Here is a 22,564-nt window from a genome sequence, read left to right as displayed (position 1 = left end):
ATCTCTGTCCATTTTTATTTATGAATACTGATGCAAAAGTACTTCATAAAATTCTTGCAAACTGAATCCAAGAACAAGTCAAAACTACCATTCAACATGATCAAGTAGGATTCATTTCAGAAATTCAGGATGGTTCAATATATGGAAATCTATCAACATAATCCATGATATAAATAAACTGAAAGAAAAATTATATGATCATCTCACTAGATGCTGATAAAGCCTTTGAGAAAATACAACACCCTTCAAATTAAAAGTCTTGGAAAGATCGGGAATTCAAGACCCATACTTAAATATAATAAAAGCAATATACAACAAATTAATAGCCAACATCAAATTAAATTGAGAGAAACTTGAAGCAATCTCACTAAAATAAAGGGCCAGACAAAGCTTCACACTTTCTTCATGTCTATTCATCTCCCTATCTATTTAGTATAGTACTCAAAGTTCTAGCTAAAACAATTAGACAGCAAAAGTAGATCAAATGATATAAATAAGAAGGGGGAAGTCAAGATATAGCTATTTGCTGATGCTATGATATTATACTCATGTGACACCAAAAACACAACCAGAGAGCTATGACAGCTGATAAGCAACTTCAGCAAAGTGGGTGGATATAAAATTAACCCAAACAAATCAGTAGCTTTTTTTTTCTACTCAAAGGATAAATGGGCTGGAAAACAACACCCTTCGCAACAGTCACAAGCAATACAAAATACTTTGCCCTGACTCTATCCAAGCAAGTGACAGATCTGTATGACAAGAACTTCAAGTCTCTGAAGAAAGAATTCAAAGAACTCCGAAGATGGAAAGATCCCTCATGCTCAGGAATAGCCAGGATTAATATAGTATAAATGGCCAACTTACCAAAAGCAATCTACAGATTCAATGTAAACCCCATAAAATTCCAACTCAATCATTCAGAGTTAGAAAGAGATATTCTCAAATTCATATGGAATAAAATAAAAACCCCATAGCTAAAACTATTCTCAACAATAATAGAATGTCTGGAGAATGACAATCCCTTACCTTCAGCTAAACTAGAGAGCAATAATTATAAAAACAAAATGGTATTTGTACATAGAGTGGTAGATCAATAAAATATACTTGAAGGCACAGGATCAAATCCGCACACCTATGTTTACTTCATCTTTGAGAACTAAGCTAAAAGCATTCAGTGGGGAAAAAAGCACATTTAAGAAATGATGCTGGTTCTGGTGGTAGTAGGCCTGTAGAAAATGCAAATTGATCCATTCATATCTTCCTGTATAAAGCTCAAGTCCAGCTGGACAAAGGACCTCCACATAAAACCATATATACATAATACCAGAGACTAATAGAAGAGAATGTGGAGAAGAGTCTGGGACACATTAGCATAGGAGAAAATTTCCTGAAGAGACCACCAATGGCTGCAGTTCTAAGATTAACTATGAATAAATGAGATCTCCTGAAGTTGAAAATATTCTGCATGGCAAAGGACACTGTCAGCAGAACAAAACAACAACCTGCAGAATAAGAAAATATCTTTTCCAATCCTACATCTGATAGAGGGGAATATCCAATATAAAAAGAACCCAAGAAGTTAGACTCCAGAGAACCAAACAACCTTACTAAAAACATAAGGTACAGAGCTAAACAAAGAATTCTCACCTTAGGAATCACAAATGGGTGAAAGGCACTTGAAGAAATGTTTAACATCCTTAGTCAAGAGGAAAATTCATTCACAATGACCCTGAGATTTCACCTCACACCAGTCAGAAAGGCAAAGGTCAATAATCAGGCGATGGCATATGCTTACAAGCATGTGGAGAAAGAGAAACACTCCTCCACTATTGGGTTGTAAGCTGGTATAACCACTCTGGAAATCAGTCTAGCAGTTCCTCAGAAAAAAATGGATATAGCACTACCTCAGGACCCAGCTATTCCACTCCTACACATATACTCAAAAGATGCTCCAACACATAACAAGGACACATGTTCCACTATGTTCATAGCAGCCATCTTTATAATAGCCAGAAGCTGGCAAAGACCAAATGTCTTTCAACAGAAGAATGCATACAGAATATGTGGTATTTTACACAATGGAGCACTACTCAGCTATTAAGCAATGCCTTTGTGAAATTCTCAGGCACATGGATGAAACTAGAAAATATCATCCTGAGTAAGGTAACCCAGTGATAAAAGAACACACATGGAATGCACTCATTGATAAGTGGATATTAGGCAAAAAGCTCAGAATACCCATGAAATAACTCATAGACTGCATGAAGTTCAAGGAAAAAACAAATTGTGGATGCTTCAGTCCTACTTAAAAGGGAGAACATAATAATTATGGGAGGTGCAGGGAGTCAGGATGGTACAGGGCAGGAAAAGAGGGGCAGGATGTGTGGGGGGTGATGGGGGAGATATCTGAAGGTCAGGAAATAAAAAGTGGGTGTGTAGTAGTAGCAGATGGGAAACCACAGGTAGCCACTAGAACGTCCCAGGTCCCAGGAAAGCAAGAGGTTCCCCAGACACAATGGGGATGACATTAGTAAAATAGCCAAAAGAGGGGAGAGAGAACCTGTAGAGATCATAGCCAGAGGTTAGACATGGCCCTTGCTTGAGGGATGGGGCCACTAACCCATCTTCAAAATTTTAACCCAAAATTTCTCCTGTCTAAAGGAAATAGAAGGACAAAGAGTGGAGCAGAGACTGAAGGAAAGGCCATCCAGAGACAACCCCACCTCGGGATCCATTTCATCTGTAGCCATCAAATCCAGACACTATTGCTGATGCCAAAAAGTGCTTGGTCACAGGAGCCTGGTATGTCTGTCCCATGAGAGGCTCTGCCAGAACCTTACCAATAGAGATGCAGATGCTTACAGCCAACTATTGGATTGAGCACAAGGACTCTAGTGGAGGATCAGGTGAAGAACTAAAGAAGCTGAATGGGTTTCTATCCCCATAGTGAGAACAACAGTATAAACCAACCAGATCCTCCAGAGCTCCCAGGAACTAAACCACCAACCAAAGAGTATATATCGAGGGACCATTGGCTCCAGCTGCATATGTAACAGAGGGTGGCCTTGTTTGGCATTAATTTGAGAAGAGGCCCTTGGTCCTAGGAAGGCTAGATGTCCCAGTGTAGGGGAATTCCAGGGCAGGGAGGCAGGATATTAAGAAAAACAAAAGCTTAATTCCCTTGAGTGTTTGGTAGCATAATGTATTTGTAAGTATAGTGAGTTTAAAGCAATAAACATTGAAAATGTATACTTTTAAAAAGAAAAATGTTAACTAAGTCAAAACTATGACTATGTTAAATGTTATGAATATGTTAAATACCAATATGAATTTGAAAATATTTGGCATCAATAACCAGGGAGGCCCTTAGTCCTGTGGAGACTTGATGCCCAAATGTAGGGGAATTCTCGAGCAGTGAGGCATGTGTGTATGTGTGCGTATGTGTGTGTGTGTGTGTGTGTGTGCGTGTGTGTGTGTGTTTGTGTGTGTAGCTCCCTTATAGAGGCAGGAACTAAATAGGAGGGAATATTGGGTTTGTGAAGTGAAAACCCTGAAGGGGGATAACAACTGAAATCCAAATATATAAAATAACCAATAAAATTATTAAAAGTAGTCTTATTATTTCTAAATTTGAATGAATGTAATTGATATGTTTATACATAAAATGTAGTAATGTCTAATAATGAATGGCATTCAATCATAAAATGTATGATGTACATTATAACACAGAGCAATCTTGAAGCCATTATACTAATTGAATGCAGTCACAAATTAATTTTCTTTATATGATTCTATTACTATGAAATAAGTAAAATAGAGAAACTGAAAAACTAGATCCATTTTCTTAAGTGAAAGTTGATGTAGGGGAAAATATATAGGTAATAATTTCAGAATTGTCACTGTATTGCTAAAAGTATTCTAATTACACTGAGTTAATAATTGCACATATTTGTGAATATACTAAAATACTGAGTTTCATATCTGGGTTAATTATATCAGATCCATTCAGAAAGATGTTAGAGGCATTGGGAATCTATTATTAAAGGTAAACACCACACATGTAATCAAAACATCTTTTGGGATATATATATATATGACTTTTCTTGTGATTTTTCTGTTAGTAAACTATAACCTTAAGTATCACTCTGTATTAGGTCAAGTGAATCTTTCTACAGCGTCACTGTATTCAGACATTATCTTTAATAACTCTTACACTTCTGATTATAAATTAATTTTCTCAAATATTAATAAATAACAGTTAAATTTGTAGACAATTCCTACTGAATATACTCACCTTTGTTATCTTTTTGCTGCACAGATTTTTGCTGTTCTGTTTTCTTTTCCTGTGCAAACTTAGGATGCAGAATAATGGGCCTCCAAAATCCTAGAATCATATTAAATAGACTCAGTTACTTTTGAATTACTACTAAAATAATATTCTGCAAAAGAATGATTACTGTATAATTCCACAATAAAAATCTTGATTGGTCACTGCTGAGCACTCAGAGGAGCTGTAGGAGGTTTCTCCCTCCTGAGCCCATTGTTGAGTCGATACTTCCTCTTCACTAACTATTGAGGAGATACTACCAGGAATTCTCAAGGTACAGGTAGCACTGTGCTGGCTGGGAACAGACAGTTCCAGCCCAAAGCCAGAGCTGGCCAACAGCCATTGGAACTCACAGCCTACCCACAGAGAGTTGAACACCCAGGAGCAATCTCCCTCCTGAGCACATGGGCCCACAGACCCACAGTAAAAATAAGCTCTGCATAGAGGCATCAATATCCACTAGATTCAAAGACAACAAGATGGCAAGAGGCAAGCACAAGAACCTAATAAATGGAAACCAAGACAACATGGCAGCATCATAACCCAGTTCTCCCACCACAGCAAATAGTGGATAACCTAACACACAAAATGAACAAGATTTGGACTTAAAATCATACTCCATGATGATGGTGGAGGTCCTCAAGAAGCTTATGAATAACTCACTTAAAGAATTACAGGAGAACGCGTAAATAAGAAAAGAACATGTAAAGAAGAAACAAAATCACTTAAAGAGCTACAAGTAGACACAACACACAGGAGAAGGCGTTGATGGAAATAGAAACAATAAAGAAATCACAAAAGGAGAAAACCCTGGAGATAGAAAAACTAGGAAAGAGATTAGGAGTGATAGATGCAAGCATCATTAACAGAATACAAGAGATGGAAGAGACGATCTCAGGGGCAGAAATAACATAGAAAACATTAAGACATCAGGCAGAGAGAATGCAAACATAAAAAAGCTCCTAACCCAAAACATCCAGGAAATCTAGGAAACAATGAGAAGACCAACCCTAAGGATAATAGGTGTAGAAGAGAGCGAAGATGAAGACTCCCAACTGAAATGCCCACTAAAAAGCTTCAACAAAATCATAGAAGAAACCTTCTCAATCTAAAGAAAGATTTGACCAGGAACAAACAAGAAGCATACAGATCTCCAAATAGATGGTCCTCAGAAAATTGGACATAGTACTACCTGAAGACTGAGCTATACCATTCCTGGGCATATACTCCAAAATATTCTCTAACACATAAAAAAGACACATGCTCCACCATGTTCATAGCAACCTTATTTATAATAGCCAGAAACTTGAAAGAACCCAGATGTCCTTCAACAGGGAAATGAGATACAGAAATTGTAGTACATATACACAATTGGGTACTACTCAGCTATTAGAAAAAAAATGACTTCATGAAATTCCAAGGCAAATGAATGGAACTAGAAGCAATCATCCTGAGTGATCTAACATAGTCAAAAAAGAACATACATGACATGCACTCACTGATAAGCCAATAGTAGCCCCATAGACCGATGAAAAACCAAGCAACAATTCACAGACCTTATGAAACTCAAAAAGAAGAAAGGACAGAATGTGGATACCTTAGTTCTTTTTAGAAGGGAGAATAAAGCACTCACAGGAAGAAATACAGGGACAAATAGAGGGGCATGTATTAAAGAAAAGATCATTCAGAGCCTGCCTCACCTGAGGATCCACCCCATATGCAGTCACCAAACCCAAGCACTATTGCTGATGCCAAAAAGTGCTTACTGGCAGGAGTCAGATATGGATGCATCCTGGGAGGCTCTGCCTGAGTCATACAGATACAGGTGAGGATGCTAGCAGCTAACAGGATTCCAAATGAAGGATCTAGAGAAAGGACTGAAGGAGCTGAAAGGATTTGCAATCCCATGGGAAGAACAGCAATATGAATCAAACTAACCCTCCAGAAATCCCAGGGATTAAAACACCAAACAATGAGCACACATGGAGTGACCCATGGTTCCAGTTGCATATGTAGCAGAGGATAGCATTGTCTACCATCAATAGAAGAAAACTTTGGTCCAGTGAAGGTTTATTTTCCCAGTATAGGGGAATGCCAATGTGCTGAGGTGGAGAGAGTAGTTGGGAGAGAGAGCACATTCATAGAAACAAGTTGAGGGGGATGAGGATGGAAACGGAGGGAAAGGGATAACATTTGAAATGTAAATAGAGAATATCCAATAAGAAATTTTAAAAAATCTTGTTTGATAATGTAACATCCTTTTCAAAATATACTTATTTGCAATGGTGCTCCTATTACCAAATTTCACAAAGTGTACTAAAACCATATTAAAATGAAATTTAAATTGTTATGACATGAATAACACTAGGTAACAATTAAAACATAGTCATCTCTAAAAACTTTGCAGGAAGTTCATAATAATAGACTAGTTAACTAAAAAACAATAACAATCTATTTATTGTGCACAGTCAGAGAAGGCAAGTAACTTTAGTTTTAGGTACTGGAGACAAGCAAACTCTTTCCTTACACCTGCTTGCTGTTGTAATGAGAATAGCGACATGTGGTAAAGGCCTCCTTTAAGAATTATTGATCATTTTGAAATTAATAGATGTGTAGCACAAGAACAGTTTTTTATCTGTATTATAAATATACTTTAATTATTAATTTAAAGGGAAATATCAGATATCACAAAGTCAGCAAATTTATCAAGAGACTTTTTTTTTTAAAGATATACAAGTAAGAACTCTTTCCTTATACTTAGAAAATTTCGATTTTAATTGTAGGTTGAAAATTCACATTTTCAGTATCAATTGATATTTTAAATATATCACAGGTAAATGTGAGTGAGGAATCCCAGATATCCCCCCACCCCCAAAATGTCTTTTGGCTAGTTTTTGAACTTTTGAGTGCATGGTATCTTAACCAAGTCAACCTAAAAGACTATTATCAAATTAAGTAAAGAGGTAAGAAATTGTGATTAAGCATTATAGTGGCAACATGTGTGGTATTTGTAAAATCAAAGGACATTTTTTAATTCTAAAATTTACTTAAATTTCTAGACCATAAGACTTGAAAGTTTTATTAGAGACTTTGTAAATTGTTTACATAGAAAGAAAGCAGAAAACATACTGAAAAACAGTTATGTTTAGAGAAGAAAAAGACTATAAAATAACACATTTCCTAAATGTAAAAATATTTTTTAGTTTAAAATCTGTTAATATGATTAAACAAAACTCTTTTTGTGATTAAAAATAATAAATGTGAGTAACAAGCATTAGGAAAATTTAATTTAAAGTTTAAAAGTGTTTCTATCTTCTGATTGTACATATGCCAACATGTGCTTTAAGTTAATTATTAAGAAATTTGACAAGTATATTTTCTCTTTGTTTGTATCAAACTAAGTTAAAATATACTTAACTTCTCAGCTTCAGAGCAAATAATATTTCTCAGTGTTGATTTGAATGACAATGTCCCCTGGAGGCTCATAAGTTTGAATGCTTGGTCCCCAGTAAGAGGACCTGTTTGAGAAGGATTATGAGGTAAGGCCTTGTTGAAGTAGGTTTGACCTATTTGGAGAATATGTATCTCTAGGGTGTGCTTTGAGCTTCCAAAAACTCATGCCAGGCAGATTTCATTCTCCCTCTCACCCAGAAACCTTTGAATCAGATGTAAGCTCTCAGTTAGTGACTGAGCATCATGCTTGCCTGCCTAACTCTTGTCCTGCCTATATCATGATAATAGACACACAACCTGAAAATATTAAGTAAGCTTAAATTAAATGATTTCTATTGCAAGTTACCTTAGTAATGGTATTTTGTCAAAGTAATAGTAACACTAATTAAGACCTTCAATTATAAGCTTCCTAAATTCACAGATGTATTTGTGAAAATACTAGACTAGGAGTTTTTGTACTCTATCTAGCTTGGTAAATAATTACCTTTGTGACAATTTAATAAAGATGCCATTTTGAGTTACTGTTTCCCCATGTTTATAGAACAGAAATACATACTATATTACCATTTCTGTTTATTTTGTGTACATTTATGTGTCCTTGATCACAGCTATGGGTGCACATATATGTGCAGATAAATATGCATTTGTGTATGCATCTTGATAGAGTTCATGTGTTTTGCCTCAAAATATTTTTATCGCTTTTCTTTTAAACAGAGCCTCTCAATGAGAACTGGAGCTTTCTGACTAACCTAGGCTAACTGGCTGGCCATTGAGCCTTAGTAATATTTTCATCTCTGCCATACCACCACTAGGATTAGAAGCATGTGGTAGCATTCAGATTTTTAAAATTTGTTTTTATAAATTAGAAAATCCAGAGGATAAAAATGTGAAAAGACACTTACCACAATTGTGCATGTAAATTAAGGCACTATATTCAAATAAGCCTAAGTTGAGAGTACCAGACAAATAACTTGTACTTATTATTAATTATTATCATCATGATTCTCAATCATAAATAACTCTTGGAATTGACTGACAGTGCATTTTCATGGTCAACAACTTAAACATTGAAGTATGAGTTCACTCTCTTATTATTTACTGTGCTATTTTTGTTACTTATTTGTGCCCCAGTTTCTCCAAACTAAAATAAAGTGACCTACCTTCTAGTATTTGGGGGAATTAATAAATTTGCATATATATAATCTATGAGAATTAACTAGCAATGCTGAATCAATATTAATCAGTACATAGAAAATGTTTAGAGTCATACATAGTACCTGTATCTAAAGCATATACATTTATTTTAAAGAGTTAATTAAATTGTCTAGGGCAATGGTTCTCAGGCCTCCTAATGCTGTGACCCTTTAGTACAGTTCCTTATGTTGTGGTGACTCAGAATCATAAAATTACTTTTACTGCTACTTAATATCTGTAACTTTGTTCCTCATGTTGTACTGACTCAGAATAATAAAAATTATTTTCCTTGCTATTTTACAACTGTAACTTTGATACTGTTATGAATGTCAATATATCTGATATTCAGGATATTTGATATGTGACTTTTTCGAAATGTCATTTGACCCTAAAAAGGCTCACAATCCATAGCATGAGAGCCATTGCTCTAGGGAATTAAGAATTATAGTGATATATAATGATAAAATAAAAATGATTAATAGATACATGAAAACTATCCATTGAAAATTATGGAACTTGAGGAAAACCTTTATGAGAAAGGAAAGCTGATGTAATTAGGCTTTTATACTTAAATATTTTTACAATAAGTAAATAGCAAAATTCTCCTTTTACCTGTCCCAGAATGATGGGAGCTAAATTAAACATAATTTCATAGGCCACTACAAATATTGTTTCTATAAGCATTTTAACTTTACATTTTTTAAAATGAAGAGATAAAAAATACCTAAAGGAAGATGATATTCCTTATTTTAAAAGTGAAATAAAAATCTGGGATTGAGATATTTAGTCTTTGAAACACTTATGGGTTGTCTTGAGTGGTTTCAGCACCAAATCTATCAATGCTATGGGCATTTTGGGAAATGCTATGTTATTAATAAAATATGTAATATATTTTTAGGCACCACATACATTTAACCTCACCTGGAGGACGATTCTCCTTTCTACGAGCACCAAGCCGGTGTGCTTCTAGCAGGTGTGTCTCATTTTCTGAATCACGGTGGTCAGACTCCACAAGATGTCTTTCTCTTTCTTTATCCATTTGAAACCCCTCATTGTCTAGTACATTCTCTGTCTTTATGAGGTGTCTTTTACTTTCGGGTTCATTTTGATCTCTTCCGTTTCCAAATTCTGTCTGATGTTTACCAGAACTGGAGCTTACTTCATTTTTTTCAGTGATACTCTGAAATGTTTGAAGGTCACCCTGACATTTTTCAAAGCTCGCTTGAGGTGCTATAGACCTAAACTGATATTTTCCAGAGCTATCCCAGTATCCAGAATTATCAGAATCTAATTGTTTTATTTTAGCATCTAACCAGTCCTGTAGAGACTCAGACTTGTGAGCCACATTGAATCTTTCTAAATTGCAGGTACTCTTGCATGTTTCAGCCTTCTTCATGTATTTCATAGAATCAGAGGACATCATAGGGCTTTCAGAGTCTGAGTTTACTCTTCTACTTTCAGACCACGAATCCTTTGGGAACCAGTTGCTAGCACTGCTCTGGATACTTTTATCCATGAAATACTTCATAGCTGCTGAGGCCAGCTCACATCTTACTGAATCTGAGTCTGTCTCACTTGATTCAGAATCAGAATCTATCATGTATCTCTTAGTTCTTAGTTTTTCTGTCTCATCACCCTGTGTCAGATGTACTTTAGATATTGATGCCCTACCCTTTTCGGTGTCGGAGTCCACTGAATAACTCTCAGAATCAGGGATCATCCACAAATTTTCATTCTCCATCTTTATTTCTTCAGATTCCATCAGACGTTGTATAGAAGCTGAAGCCATTTGGAATTTTTCTTCTTTCTTCCTTTCATTGTCAGAGTCAGAGAATATTTCAGAGTTATAATCTTCCAGGGACTTTTCTGAGCCTGAGGGCATCCAATGTTCCAGAGATCCAGATTCCATCTGGCATTGTTCAATTCTCAACAAGTGTTCCTCAGTCTTAGTCAAGTCCTCAAGAGATCCTGAATCCAGCTGATAAGTTTCTTCCTTTAAAGAGTGTTTTCTAAAGTCTGAATCCCTTGGAGACTTTTCTGAGTCAGAGTCCAGTCCCCACATTACTGATGCAGAATCTTTACATTGCTCTTCTAACTCAAAATCTGAGACAACACCTCTGTCAGAGTCAGAATCAATTACACACTTTTCAGAACCAGAGTCCATAAGAGGAGTATCACTTTCAATTATTGTTAGGTCTTGGAGAGTTTTATAATAAAAAGAACCCCCTAAAGTTTCAAATGCTTCTGTATCTTGAATTTCCGGTTCAGATTTGTATCCTTTGTCACATTCCAGTGTAAACGCTCCTTCACCGCTTAAAGAAAGAAAAAACATGAATACATGTTTAAATATTTACCACTTGGTATCATTATGTCTCTTGAATTCTTCCATTAGACTATACTATGAAGCACATTGTCCTTCTGTTGATGATATAAACCAAGGACTATCCTAAGCATTTTTTAAAAATAAGAATGTTAATGTGTTGATTTTACAACCACTAGCATCTTTCCCTCAGATTAACTATTTTCAAATGTACCTAGAATTATTTCCCTGAATAGAATAAGTTCTTGTTAGTTTGTGATTTTCTTGGCTATATTTAGTCAATATATCAAGATTTATGGATCAAGTATCATTTTAAAGTGTAGTGTAAAATGAAAGTGGATATATTTTTACTTTCAAATCTAGGTAAAAATTGTACATAGGTAGACCTGTTTATTAGTGAGATTTACCTTGGAAACTCAACTCTTTGTGAAGATGAATAGCTCTCAGATACTCTTTGATTTGGAACAGATGGATATTGTACAGGAGGTCCATATGAAAAAGTATTTGTAGTAACTGGCTGAAAAACAAATAAAAAATAATGTAATAGTTTTTAATTAAACACAAAACATAGCAAATTAAGCATTTGGACTAGATAGGATATTAACTTGGTTATCTAAAACCTTGTGCTTAATAGGCTTTGTAGAATATTTGTAGCTAAGACCATAGAATTAATATTTAATCATTTAAACATAAGGGTATACAAGGTAGACACATTATGGGATGCTTGTTCACCATCTATCTTCCTATAAATTATGTTCCACTCCTAAATACAAAAAGAGTTCTATGAAACACAGTCTTTGGATTGCATGTAAGTAGCATTTGATTCAAAAGGGAATAACCAGGTTCTCTTTGTTAGATACTTAAGAGTTAATATTTAGAAAAAAAAAAATCCCTGCTAGTTGTGTAAATTTGAGTAGGCAACCTCCATACAAAAGCTAATTCTGTCAGGTGCTTCGAGAAATATAACAAAAAAACATTTAGAGAACTGTCATAAACAGAGGCAGTACATGCAAGTGATCAGATGCTTCTAGAAAAACACAGATTGAAATATTTTATATCAAGTTTTTGACAGTTTATCAGTACCTAATTCAAGTTTCTTTAAGTGTTAACTATACATCCTTGTCTTGAATATTTTAAGGTGATAATAGATTATTGAATTAAGTCAACAAAACCTGTTCATTTCTCCTGCCCCAACATTAAGTATAGTTTTGGTAAAATACAATGACTTCTGTTAAGAATGTATACATGAAAAAAATCCATCATTTTTCTGTATACAGTAAACACACTTAAGCAACACTGAGAGGTACTACCTTAGAGTATAGGGCTGGAAAAAATCTTCCAAGAAAATGGTCTGAAGAAACAAGCTGGTGTAGTCATTCTAATATCCAATAAAATAGACTTCCAACCAAAAGTATTCAAAACATATGGGGAAGGAAACTTCATACTCATAAAAAAATCCACTAAGATGAAATCTCAATTCTGAACATCTATTCCCTAAATGAAAGGACACCCACATTTGTAAAGGAAACATTGCTAAAGCTCAAAGCACACATTGAAACTCACATAATAATAGAGGGAGACTTAAACACCCCACCCTTACCATTGCATAGATCATTTAAACAGAAACTAAATAGAGATACTGTAAAACTAATGGAAGTCAGGAACCAAATGGATTTAACAGATAACTACAGAAAATTTCATCCCAATAGAAAATAATATACCTTCTCAGCACCTCATAGAACCTTCTCTAAAACTGATCATGTAATTGGAAAAAAAGAAGCCTCAACAGATGCAGGAAGATTGGAATAATCTCATGCATTCTATCAGATCACCATGGACTAAGGTTGAACTTCAATAACAACAAAAACAATGGAAAGAGCTAATATCAATACTTCTCAAACTGTTCCACAAAATAGAAATAGAAGAAATGCTACCTTATTCATTACATGAAGCCACAGGTACACTGATACCTAACCCACATAAAGACCCAATAAAGAAAGAGAAATTCAGACCAATTATGCTTAAAGTTTGATGCAAAAATATTCAGGGGTTGGTGGAAGGGTAACTGAGAGTGAGATATCATGGGATGGGGGTTGGTGGAGTCAGTAACCAGGAACTGGAACATCATTTGATATGTAAATAATTGAAATAATTAATAAAAAGAAGAAACAAAAATGTTTCAGTGAAATTAAGAAGAGAAAGTTTAAAGAGAATCAACAAGTGCTGCTCAAGGAAACACAAACATAAACGTCATAGAAATAAGAAAATCTGGGACTTAAGAATGAAATTCAATCTGGAGAGAAGACTGAAGTTAAAGTGATGCCACAGTTTAAAAAAAAAGCCAATCTAAAAATTCTAGGGAGAGAGAGTATGAGGTCTCAAAGTTATAATAGAGGATCTAGATAAAATAAGCAAGGAACATGAAAATTAAAAACACAAAACAGAGACAAAATATATAGGAAATGTAGGAAACTATGAAAATGAAACCTTTGAATTATTGGCATCACTGAAAGAAAAGAACCCTAAATTAATGGCATAGAATAATCCAAAAATCATAAAAAATAAACTTCTCTAAACTAAGAAACAAACACACAAACAGAAGAAGTATACAGAACGCCAAAAAGAGAAAATTGGGAAAGAAAACATTCACAGTATATCATAGTAAAAACATTAAACATACACAACAAGGAAAGTATACTAAAAGCTGAAAGAGAAAAAAAATACAAGTATCAGATAAAAGAAACCCCATAAGAAAATCTGACTTCTCAGTGGAAACATTGAAACCTAGAAGAGGGTCAAGCAATACATTCCAAGTCCCAAAATGCACCAAACCTACCTAAAATAATATATACATCAAAACTACCAACCATGATTGAAATGAAAATAAAAACACAGCACTACAAAATGTTTTGGAAATAATGAAAGCAATTCTGTGAGAGAGATTTATAACTCTAAATGCTTACACACACACACACACACACACACACACACATACACACACACACACACACACACACACACACACATACACACACACACACACACACACACACACACACACACACACACACACACACAACCAGAAAGAATACAAAATAATGGCTCAAATGATGCACCGTATCCAATAGATGACAAGAAATGGTGAAAATCAGAGCAAAGGTCAATGAAACACGTAAAAATGCAAAGAATCAATAAATCAAAGAGCTATTTCTTTCCAAAAAATAAACAATACTGACAGACCTATGGCCCAACTAATAAAAATGAAGGAGTGTACCCAAATTAAGAGAATCTGAAATGATCAAGGAAACACTATAACAGGCATCAAAGAAATTCAGAAAGGTATAAGGAAATACAAAATCCTGTACTGGATGTCTGAAAAATACAAAAAAGGGAATTATTTCCTAAATCAGTTCAAAACCAAAAATTAAATCAGTAAGTCAACAATCTAACAAACCATTACAAATCAAGAGACAGAAATACCAATAAAAAGCCTTCTCACAAAAATGAATCAAGTCCAGATGGATTCGATTTACAGTAGAAGTCTTCCAACCATTCGAAGATCTACAGCAAGTCCTTCTTAAATTATTTGTAAAATGAAATAAAAAGAAGTAGGAAGAAGAGGAGAAGAATAAGAAAATTATGATTATGATAAATCTAATAATGATAATAGCTGGAGCAATCAAGGCAACAGCAAGAAATTAAAGGGTTACAAATAGTGAAACTGGTCAAATTATCCCTATCTTCATATGATATTATTAGAGATCATGCACTAGAGATCCCAAAATCTATCAGAAAATGTTTAGAAATGATACTTCATCAGTGTGTCAGGTTGCAGATTCAATGTGCACAGCTCAACTGGTTTCCTATACACCAACAACAAACACATATTGAACGAAATCATGGACACACTCTCATTTTACCTCAGAGAAAAATATATCTAGAAATGAACCTACTAAGGAAGTCAATGACTTCTATAAAGACAACTTTAAACATCTGAAGAAAGAAATAAAGACAAACACATGAAAATAAAAAGAATACCCCATGATAATTGATTGGTAGAATTAACATCATAAAAATGACCACTCTATGAAAAGCTATAAACAGATTCAATGCAATTCCAGGCAAAACTCACAGCTCATTCTTCAGAGAAATAGAAAAAAAAAGCTGTCATGAAATTCATATAAAACCACAAAAGTTCTAGATTAGGCAGCACAGTCCTGAGCACTAGTAACACTAACTTAGACAATTTGTTACCAGAATTGGGGGGGGGGTACTGCTGATACAATGATCACATTGCTTTGAGGAGAGTTGTAGAAGGTTTGTGGAACTTTGGGTAGGAAGACATTGAGGGTTTTGGAACTCTGAAGAATATTGAGAGGAGTGTGGACAATGGAGGCCTGGCTTGTGAAGTTTCAAAGGGAACCAAAGACTCTAATGGGCCTTTTGTTAAATATCTGTGGTGTCTTATCATCTAGAACTGAAGAATCAGTAGTAATTAGACAAGATACTGGAACCACTGAAATAAAACCTTTGCCTTGTTGGAACAATGGATGCTGGTCAACTGGAACTGAAAAAATTAGCAAGGATTAAGAAGAGTCCAGCATCAATGAAGTGAAATCTGGGAAATGTTTCTTCAGGGTCTACACATGGAAGCTGTGTTTCCAAGGTAGTCAAGGTTGTACTTTGTGCTAATAGCCAAACTTGGTAGTGTAAGAGTCACCTAGATCATACTGGCATTGAAGAGGTCATACTAAGCAGATGAGGCTTGGCACTCTGGTGGGGACTGTAGATTCTGAAGAGAGCCAGTTAGAGGTTATTGGTGAGAGTGCATTCACACTGGAGGAAAAGGCCCCACAAGTTTTGGATGTAAGTACCATGGGGTGATCACCAAGAACTGGAACTGGAAAAATAAAAAGTGAGGTAACTCACATTCAAAAATACATGTCATATGCTCTTCCTTATATGTATATTCTAACATCAAAGGGCTTGCTCTGTGTGTTTAACTTGGAATACAATTGAGAGCTATAAAACTAGGTTGGAATATTAAGAGGGGCATAGTAGATATAGATTATAAATAAAATGAAAGTATAGAGTTGCAATCTGGGCATGACAAAAAGAACAGGAGTGTCAGAAAAATGCAGGAAATTAGGTCAGGAGGGATAATTCAAGGAAAGATGTATAGAAATCTATTATCTTACAACCCACTTAAATATATTTACTGATAATTACATATAATACATACATAGATGAAAATATAAGTTGTAATTGAATAAAAAGGACTTTCACTTTAAGGACTAGCTTTCATGGTACTGAAAGTTGGTAGCAAACTGTTAAGGGAAGAAAGCAATCAGTTCTATCCAGTTGTCATGCCTGTGAACTATAACAAGTACTAACATAGAAAGATATATGTTCAGGTATAATAGTGACATATATCTTGGCATTAACCACAGATATCTAATTTCATTCAAGGCCCACTTAACATGAGGCAATGCCTAGTACCATAAACACAGCCAACTACTTGTGGTTGGAGAGTTCAGCATATGAAAGGAGAACTTCTACCTCCACTTTCCTAAATCATTGTAATTTTTGGTTCTGTTTTTTCAATACATATACCAACAGATAAATGTAGGTCTCACCATCAAAGAGGCTTCTTTCTGCATCACCAGAAAAGTAAAGGACATGAATTAAAGATATATAATTGAAGACAGAGTAGAATACATGTGATAGGAAAAAATTAAAAAAATACTTGAAGTTAAAAGACTGAATAAGATGAGTTTCAGGATATAGAACAGGTCTATGGCTGCTTGAGAACCCTCTGTGGGATGTGGAACTTCCTTAGTATCAATAAACATTGCCCTGTTTTTTAAAACTAGATCATATCCTGGATTATTAATTTTCTATTCAATGTAGTGCTTGAAGTCTTAGCTAGGTAAGACAAGAGAGGATAGAAATACTGACTGGAAATGAAGAAGTCAAATATACTTATTTGCAGATTTTTTTTTTCCTACATAAGAGAACTTAAAGAGTGAAAAACACATTCAGCAAAGTAGCAGAATATAAAATTAACAAAGAAAAATCAATGGCATTTCTAATATATCCATAAGAAGCATACTAATAAGGAGAGAAATAACTGGTATTCTACTATAGATACTTGCTCAGGCATGTAAATCGCTATTTTATTCACAATAGTTCGAAAGTAGAAACAACCTAAATATCCTTCAACTTCAACTAATGAATGGATAATAAAAATGTGGTTCACATACAAAATGAAATAGCATTTAAGTGTAAGAAAAAATGAAACTATGAATTTCACAGGAACATGAAAATTTCCATGTGAGTTATTCTAGATGCAAGAAGAACAAAGCTCCAATTCATCCATCACCTGTAGTTACTAGCTTTGAATCTTTACATATGTGTGATTAAACTGGAGTACCAATAAATTTGAGAAATTAGAAAGGTGCCAGCTGATTTTTCTTCAAGGATGCAGCCCTTAAGAGACTTCCCATTTTTCTGTAGGTTGCTAAAATCCATGTACATAGTAGAAAGCTTAACTGAACAGGTTATGGGTTAAAAGAGAAGAATGATGGTCATGATAGTAATTGGATAGGAAAGGGTGTGCTGGATTTGATCAAAACATAGTGGTCACTTGTATGAAATCCTGAAAAACATGAATATTAAAAAGGGATATTAATATATAAACAATTATCCATTGATGTTAATTACCTGTCATAGAAATTATAAGTAAATTGTGCTAATTTCAATGAAAGTATAAAATAAAGATGCATCATAAAAAGTTAAGTTTTCTCATTAAGTCCCATTTGTTAATCTTTGACCTTAGAGCTTGAGCCATTGGTGTTCTGTTCAGGAAATTTCCCCTGTGCCTATGTGTTCTAAGGTTTTCCCTAATTTCTCATCTAATAGTTTCAGTGTATCTGGTTTAATGTGGAGATCTTTGATCCACTTACACTTGAGCTTTGTACAAGGAGATAAGAAAGGGTCTATTTTCATTCTTTTGCATGTACTTTAGCTCATTGTAACTATTAAGTTTTCAAGGAATACTATCAAACCTTGAAAAAAATCAAGTACTGACTAAAAAATATATTTATATAGTTTTATGTAAAAATTATGTTAAAATCTGAAAAAAAAGTACTGACAAAAATGTATAATTTTAAGCAAAAAATGTTTAAAATCTGTACATTTATCTTTGTTTTGTAAAATAAAGTTGTTTAAAAAAAGTTAAGTTTTGGGTGATTTATAAACCAGCTAGATGTCACAGAATACTTCAGTGATACAATGTACTTTGTAAATGGATTTATACTTGATTAAAATTTTAAATATAAAGTGTCCATGCAATATATCAGAGTAGAAAAGTTTGAAATGAACCATTGTATTAAGTGTTTCTTAAAAGTATCAAATATTCTATAATTCATCTATTAGTTTAAGAATGATATTTTTGCTATGTAGCGAATGTTAATTTTTCAGTTGATCACACTAATGTGACTTAATAGGAAAATTTTTCTAGTGGTGAGACATATCAAACTTAGGTGAAAGATACTGAGCTAATACATTAATGAATTTAACAAATAGGCTTTAGTCTCCTTTAAATACCCCAATATGTGGAATTAGTATTACTAGTCTACTTATGGCCCCCAAATGTACATTTCAAAAAATTTAACAGTAAAGTTATTAAGCATACAAATCAAATAAAATTGTAGCAATTGACAGTATATTGTACACTAATGTTTTGTTAATAATAATGTTAATATGTAACATGAATGCATATACTTCATCTCATTTCCTGAATGTATTCTGTTTATGAAGTAATGCAGAAGTAACTTTTGGGAAATTTTAAATAATCAACATCTCTTTCAGGTAAAAAGTGTTTTGTAGCATATTACTATCACATAACTTACATATGATTTATAGACTGAAAGAAATTTCTAATTCTGTTTAGTTTTTAACACAAAACATTCTCCAAATGTATCTGTACTATGTAGGTCATTAGAATCAATTCATGTGTATGCTGTAAAAATTCTTTGCTAAAATTCATAAAAGTTCTTTAAAGAAGATAATTCCAAGGTCAAACAGCTAGTTATAACTTTTATGTTTCATTTATATTCCATTAATGATTTTTATCTCACAAAGTTCTAAAAGTAAAACCAGTGTTTGTCACATTTAGGATTTTATATTACATATATACATATGTAATATGTGCCAATATTTTAAGGAAATTTCTATGTAAAACATGTCATATTAAAATTTTGTAATTATTGAAAATATCTCAGTTAAAAGTGTGTTTACGAAATTTTATTCTATGTATGAATACACTGTCAATGTCTTCAGACACACCAGAAGTGGGCATCATATCCCATTACATATGGTTGTGAGCCACCACATGGTTGCTGGGAACTGGACTCAGGACCTCAGGAAGTCAGTGCTCTTAACCACTGAGCCATCTTTCCTCCAGCCTTTTTATACAAATTTAAACAGACTAAAGGATTTTTTTATTTTGACATATAAAATTTAGCATTTAAACACAAGTTGTGTTTTATAGATAATTTAGTTGATAAATCCTTTCAATGTATATTAATGGAATTTTAAAACTTAAGATGATGTTACTAGAAAATTGCAATGCTGAAAGTTATTCAACAATAAAATTTTAAAGTGTTCTTAGCGAGCAATACTGTATTTTATTTATTGTAAATTATGGTACTAAGATACCATTTAGTATTAAGAATAAATCCCATGTTTATAATGTGAACATATTTAAGATATCCCAATTAAGTGTTGCTTCTGGTTACAGTGTTTCATACTCTTCAAGACTTCTAACTCAAATGCTCTATCTATTAAGTGCCCATTTTATAAGTTAGTTTTCATAGTGTAAAGGTACTTCTCCCTCTAAGGATAGAAATATTAAGATCATCATAAAAGAGTTATAATTAGTATAGATAATTTATCATCAACCTATAATAGTGAAAATTAGATAAAAATTGTTAATACATATATAATAATGTACAAAGATGGTACTTCACATTAACTTTTAGTAGAAAAAGAGTTTGAAAGTATTTTTTAACAAACTGGTATAAATTCTAATGACATTTTCATTTTTAATTAACTGTTTTCTTAAGACAGCTGAAAATATTTAAATATTGAACAATCTGTTGTGATGAGAAAAAGTGAAGGAATCTGGTCCATGTAAGAAAGAATGTGTGAAACTGGCTTAAATAAATTTATTGCATAATAATAATAAAGAACAGTTTAATAAAAATCTTCCTTTTGCAGCCAGGTATGCCTGGGACACAACTAACAAGGAGAAGAGCCTAGTACAATTGTCCTCTGAGAGGCTCCATCCATCAGCTGACTGAAACAGAGGCAGAGACCCACAGCCAAAGATGAAATGAGGCTTAAGATGTCTTGTGGCAAAGTTAGGGGAAGAATTGAGAGGCCCAAACAGGATACAATCTCCACAGGAAGACCAACAGTGTCAACTAAACTGGACCTTTGGGGGCTCCCAGAAACTGAAACACTAATCAAAAAGTATACATGGTTTGGAACTATATTCCACACCACACATATGTAGCAAATGTACAGCTCTCTCTTTCTGTGGGGTCCCCCAATAATTGGATCTGGAGCTTACCCTGACTTTTGCCTGCTTGTGGATCATACTCTCCTAACTGGGGTATCTTCTCTGGACTCAGTGGGAGAAAATTTGTATCCAGTGAGGCCCTCCCCCCTCTTAGAGGTGAATAGGAGGGGACACGAGGAAAGGTCATGTAAGGTGGAGACTGAGAGGATAGAAGCTAGGATTGGTATGTAAAGAGAATAAATAAATTAACTAATAGAGAAAAAAATCTCACATTTCTTCTTTTTTAAGGTAAATTACTGAAACTCACAAGATTAAAAAAAATGCTTCAACTGAGAATCAAACTAAAGACTGACTGAAAGATTCATTAATCTTTTCAAATATTCTTGTTAAAGAAACAAAACAGCTTTTAAAAGTATAAGTTGTTCTATATTAAGATTTTGTGTGTGTGTGTATGTGTATGTGTTTGTGTGTGTGTCTAGGTCATAGAGCCACTTTCAAGAATAGGTGTTCTACATTTGGGATCCTGAGACTTGAACTCAGGTTATCAGACCTGACTGCAAATGACTACCTGCTAAGTCATCTCACTAGCCTTTTATTCTGAATTTTAATGAGGTTTTTGGATATTAAAAGGATCATTTGTTAAGAAACTCAGAATGTAAAAGCTTTACAAGTTCAACCATATTCTGTTTGTTTTTTAGAAATCACCTCTCTATGTGGTCCCGGCTAAAATTTGGAAATATTAGCATGTAGCAGTATGCTTGGATTAGTCATATTTGCAAAGTGTGCAGTTATATTCATAAAACCTAAAATAAGAAAACAGATGAGCAAATTGTGGTAATTCCAGGTCTTGGTGAGAGTACTGATTTAACCAGAACAGGGCTGACTCCATGACAGGCTACAAACTGACAGTTTGGGGGACTAGGTCTAAGCTTCTGTTTCCCAGAAATGAGAACACAGATCACCTGGATCCAGGAACCTGTGATCAGCCAACCACAATCACGGGCAGCCAATCCAAGGACAGCATTTCATCTAGCCTAAAGTAAGAATAGGTAGCTAGAATGAGTAAGCAACCCACTGGGAAGTCTCCCAAATCTAGCCAATTATAGAATCAGTCAGGCACCTAGAGATAGAGTTAACCAATCAAAGTGAAAGGGTTCATACTCCTCCCTGGAATGCCCCTGACAATAAAAGTTGGGTCTTCAAGTCCATCAGGGAAAACTACTGCATGCAGAAAATTCAACTGAATAAACACCTTTTGCTTTTGTATACTATTTGTGTCTGAAGTATCATTCTTTGCGGACCCTTGAACCCTAACATTAGGAGAATAAAGCAAAATAATCATAAGTCTCAGGTGAGCCTATGTTATAAAGAGAGTTTGTGCTTATTTTAACACATTATATATATATATATATATAGATTATATACATGTACTATATACACATTATATGTGTATTATATATAAATAAATGTGTTTGTGTGTGTGTGTATGTGTGTATGTGTGTATGTGTGTAGGTATATACACACAAAAAAAAAAAAACCCATAGGGGGAAAACTACAAAAAAGTAGATGACAGGGATATCAAGAAGAAACATGCATTATCATAACTGAACTCATTACAGTATAAGAAGGAATTATGTAATTTTAGATTGTGACTTATGTTGAGATTTTCAAATATAAAACT

The 22,564-nt window shown here is 34.1% G+C and overlaps 1 protein-coding gene across 1 annotated transcript in view; it reads right to left on the bottom strand.

Moving 5' to 3' along the window:
* LOC308414969 (uncharacterized protein) overlaps positions 1 to 22,564 on the bottom strand; it is a gene marked incomplete at both ends in the record, with an annotated part of 347,470 nt that overhangs the window by 104,959 nt on the left and 219,947 nt on the right. The window contains 3 exons of the mRNA XM_080910119.1: positions 4,298 to 4,387; positions 9,899 to 11,289; positions 11,705 to 11,814. Coding sequence (XP_080766245.1) covers positions 4,298 to 4,387; positions 9,899 to 11,289; positions 11,705 to 11,814 — 1,591 coding nt within the window. The remainder of the gene's footprint in view (positions 1 to 4,297; positions 4,388 to 9,898; positions 11,290 to 11,704; positions 11,815 to 22,564) is intronic.

The sequence above is a fragment of the Micromys minutus genome, assembly GCF_963924665.1.
Source record: "Micromys minutus genome assembly, chromosome: X".
NCBI lineage: Eukaryota > Metazoa > Chordata > Mammalia > Rodentia > Muridae > Micromys > Micromys minutus.
This window is presented reverse-complemented; position numbering and strand designations above follow the sequence as displayed.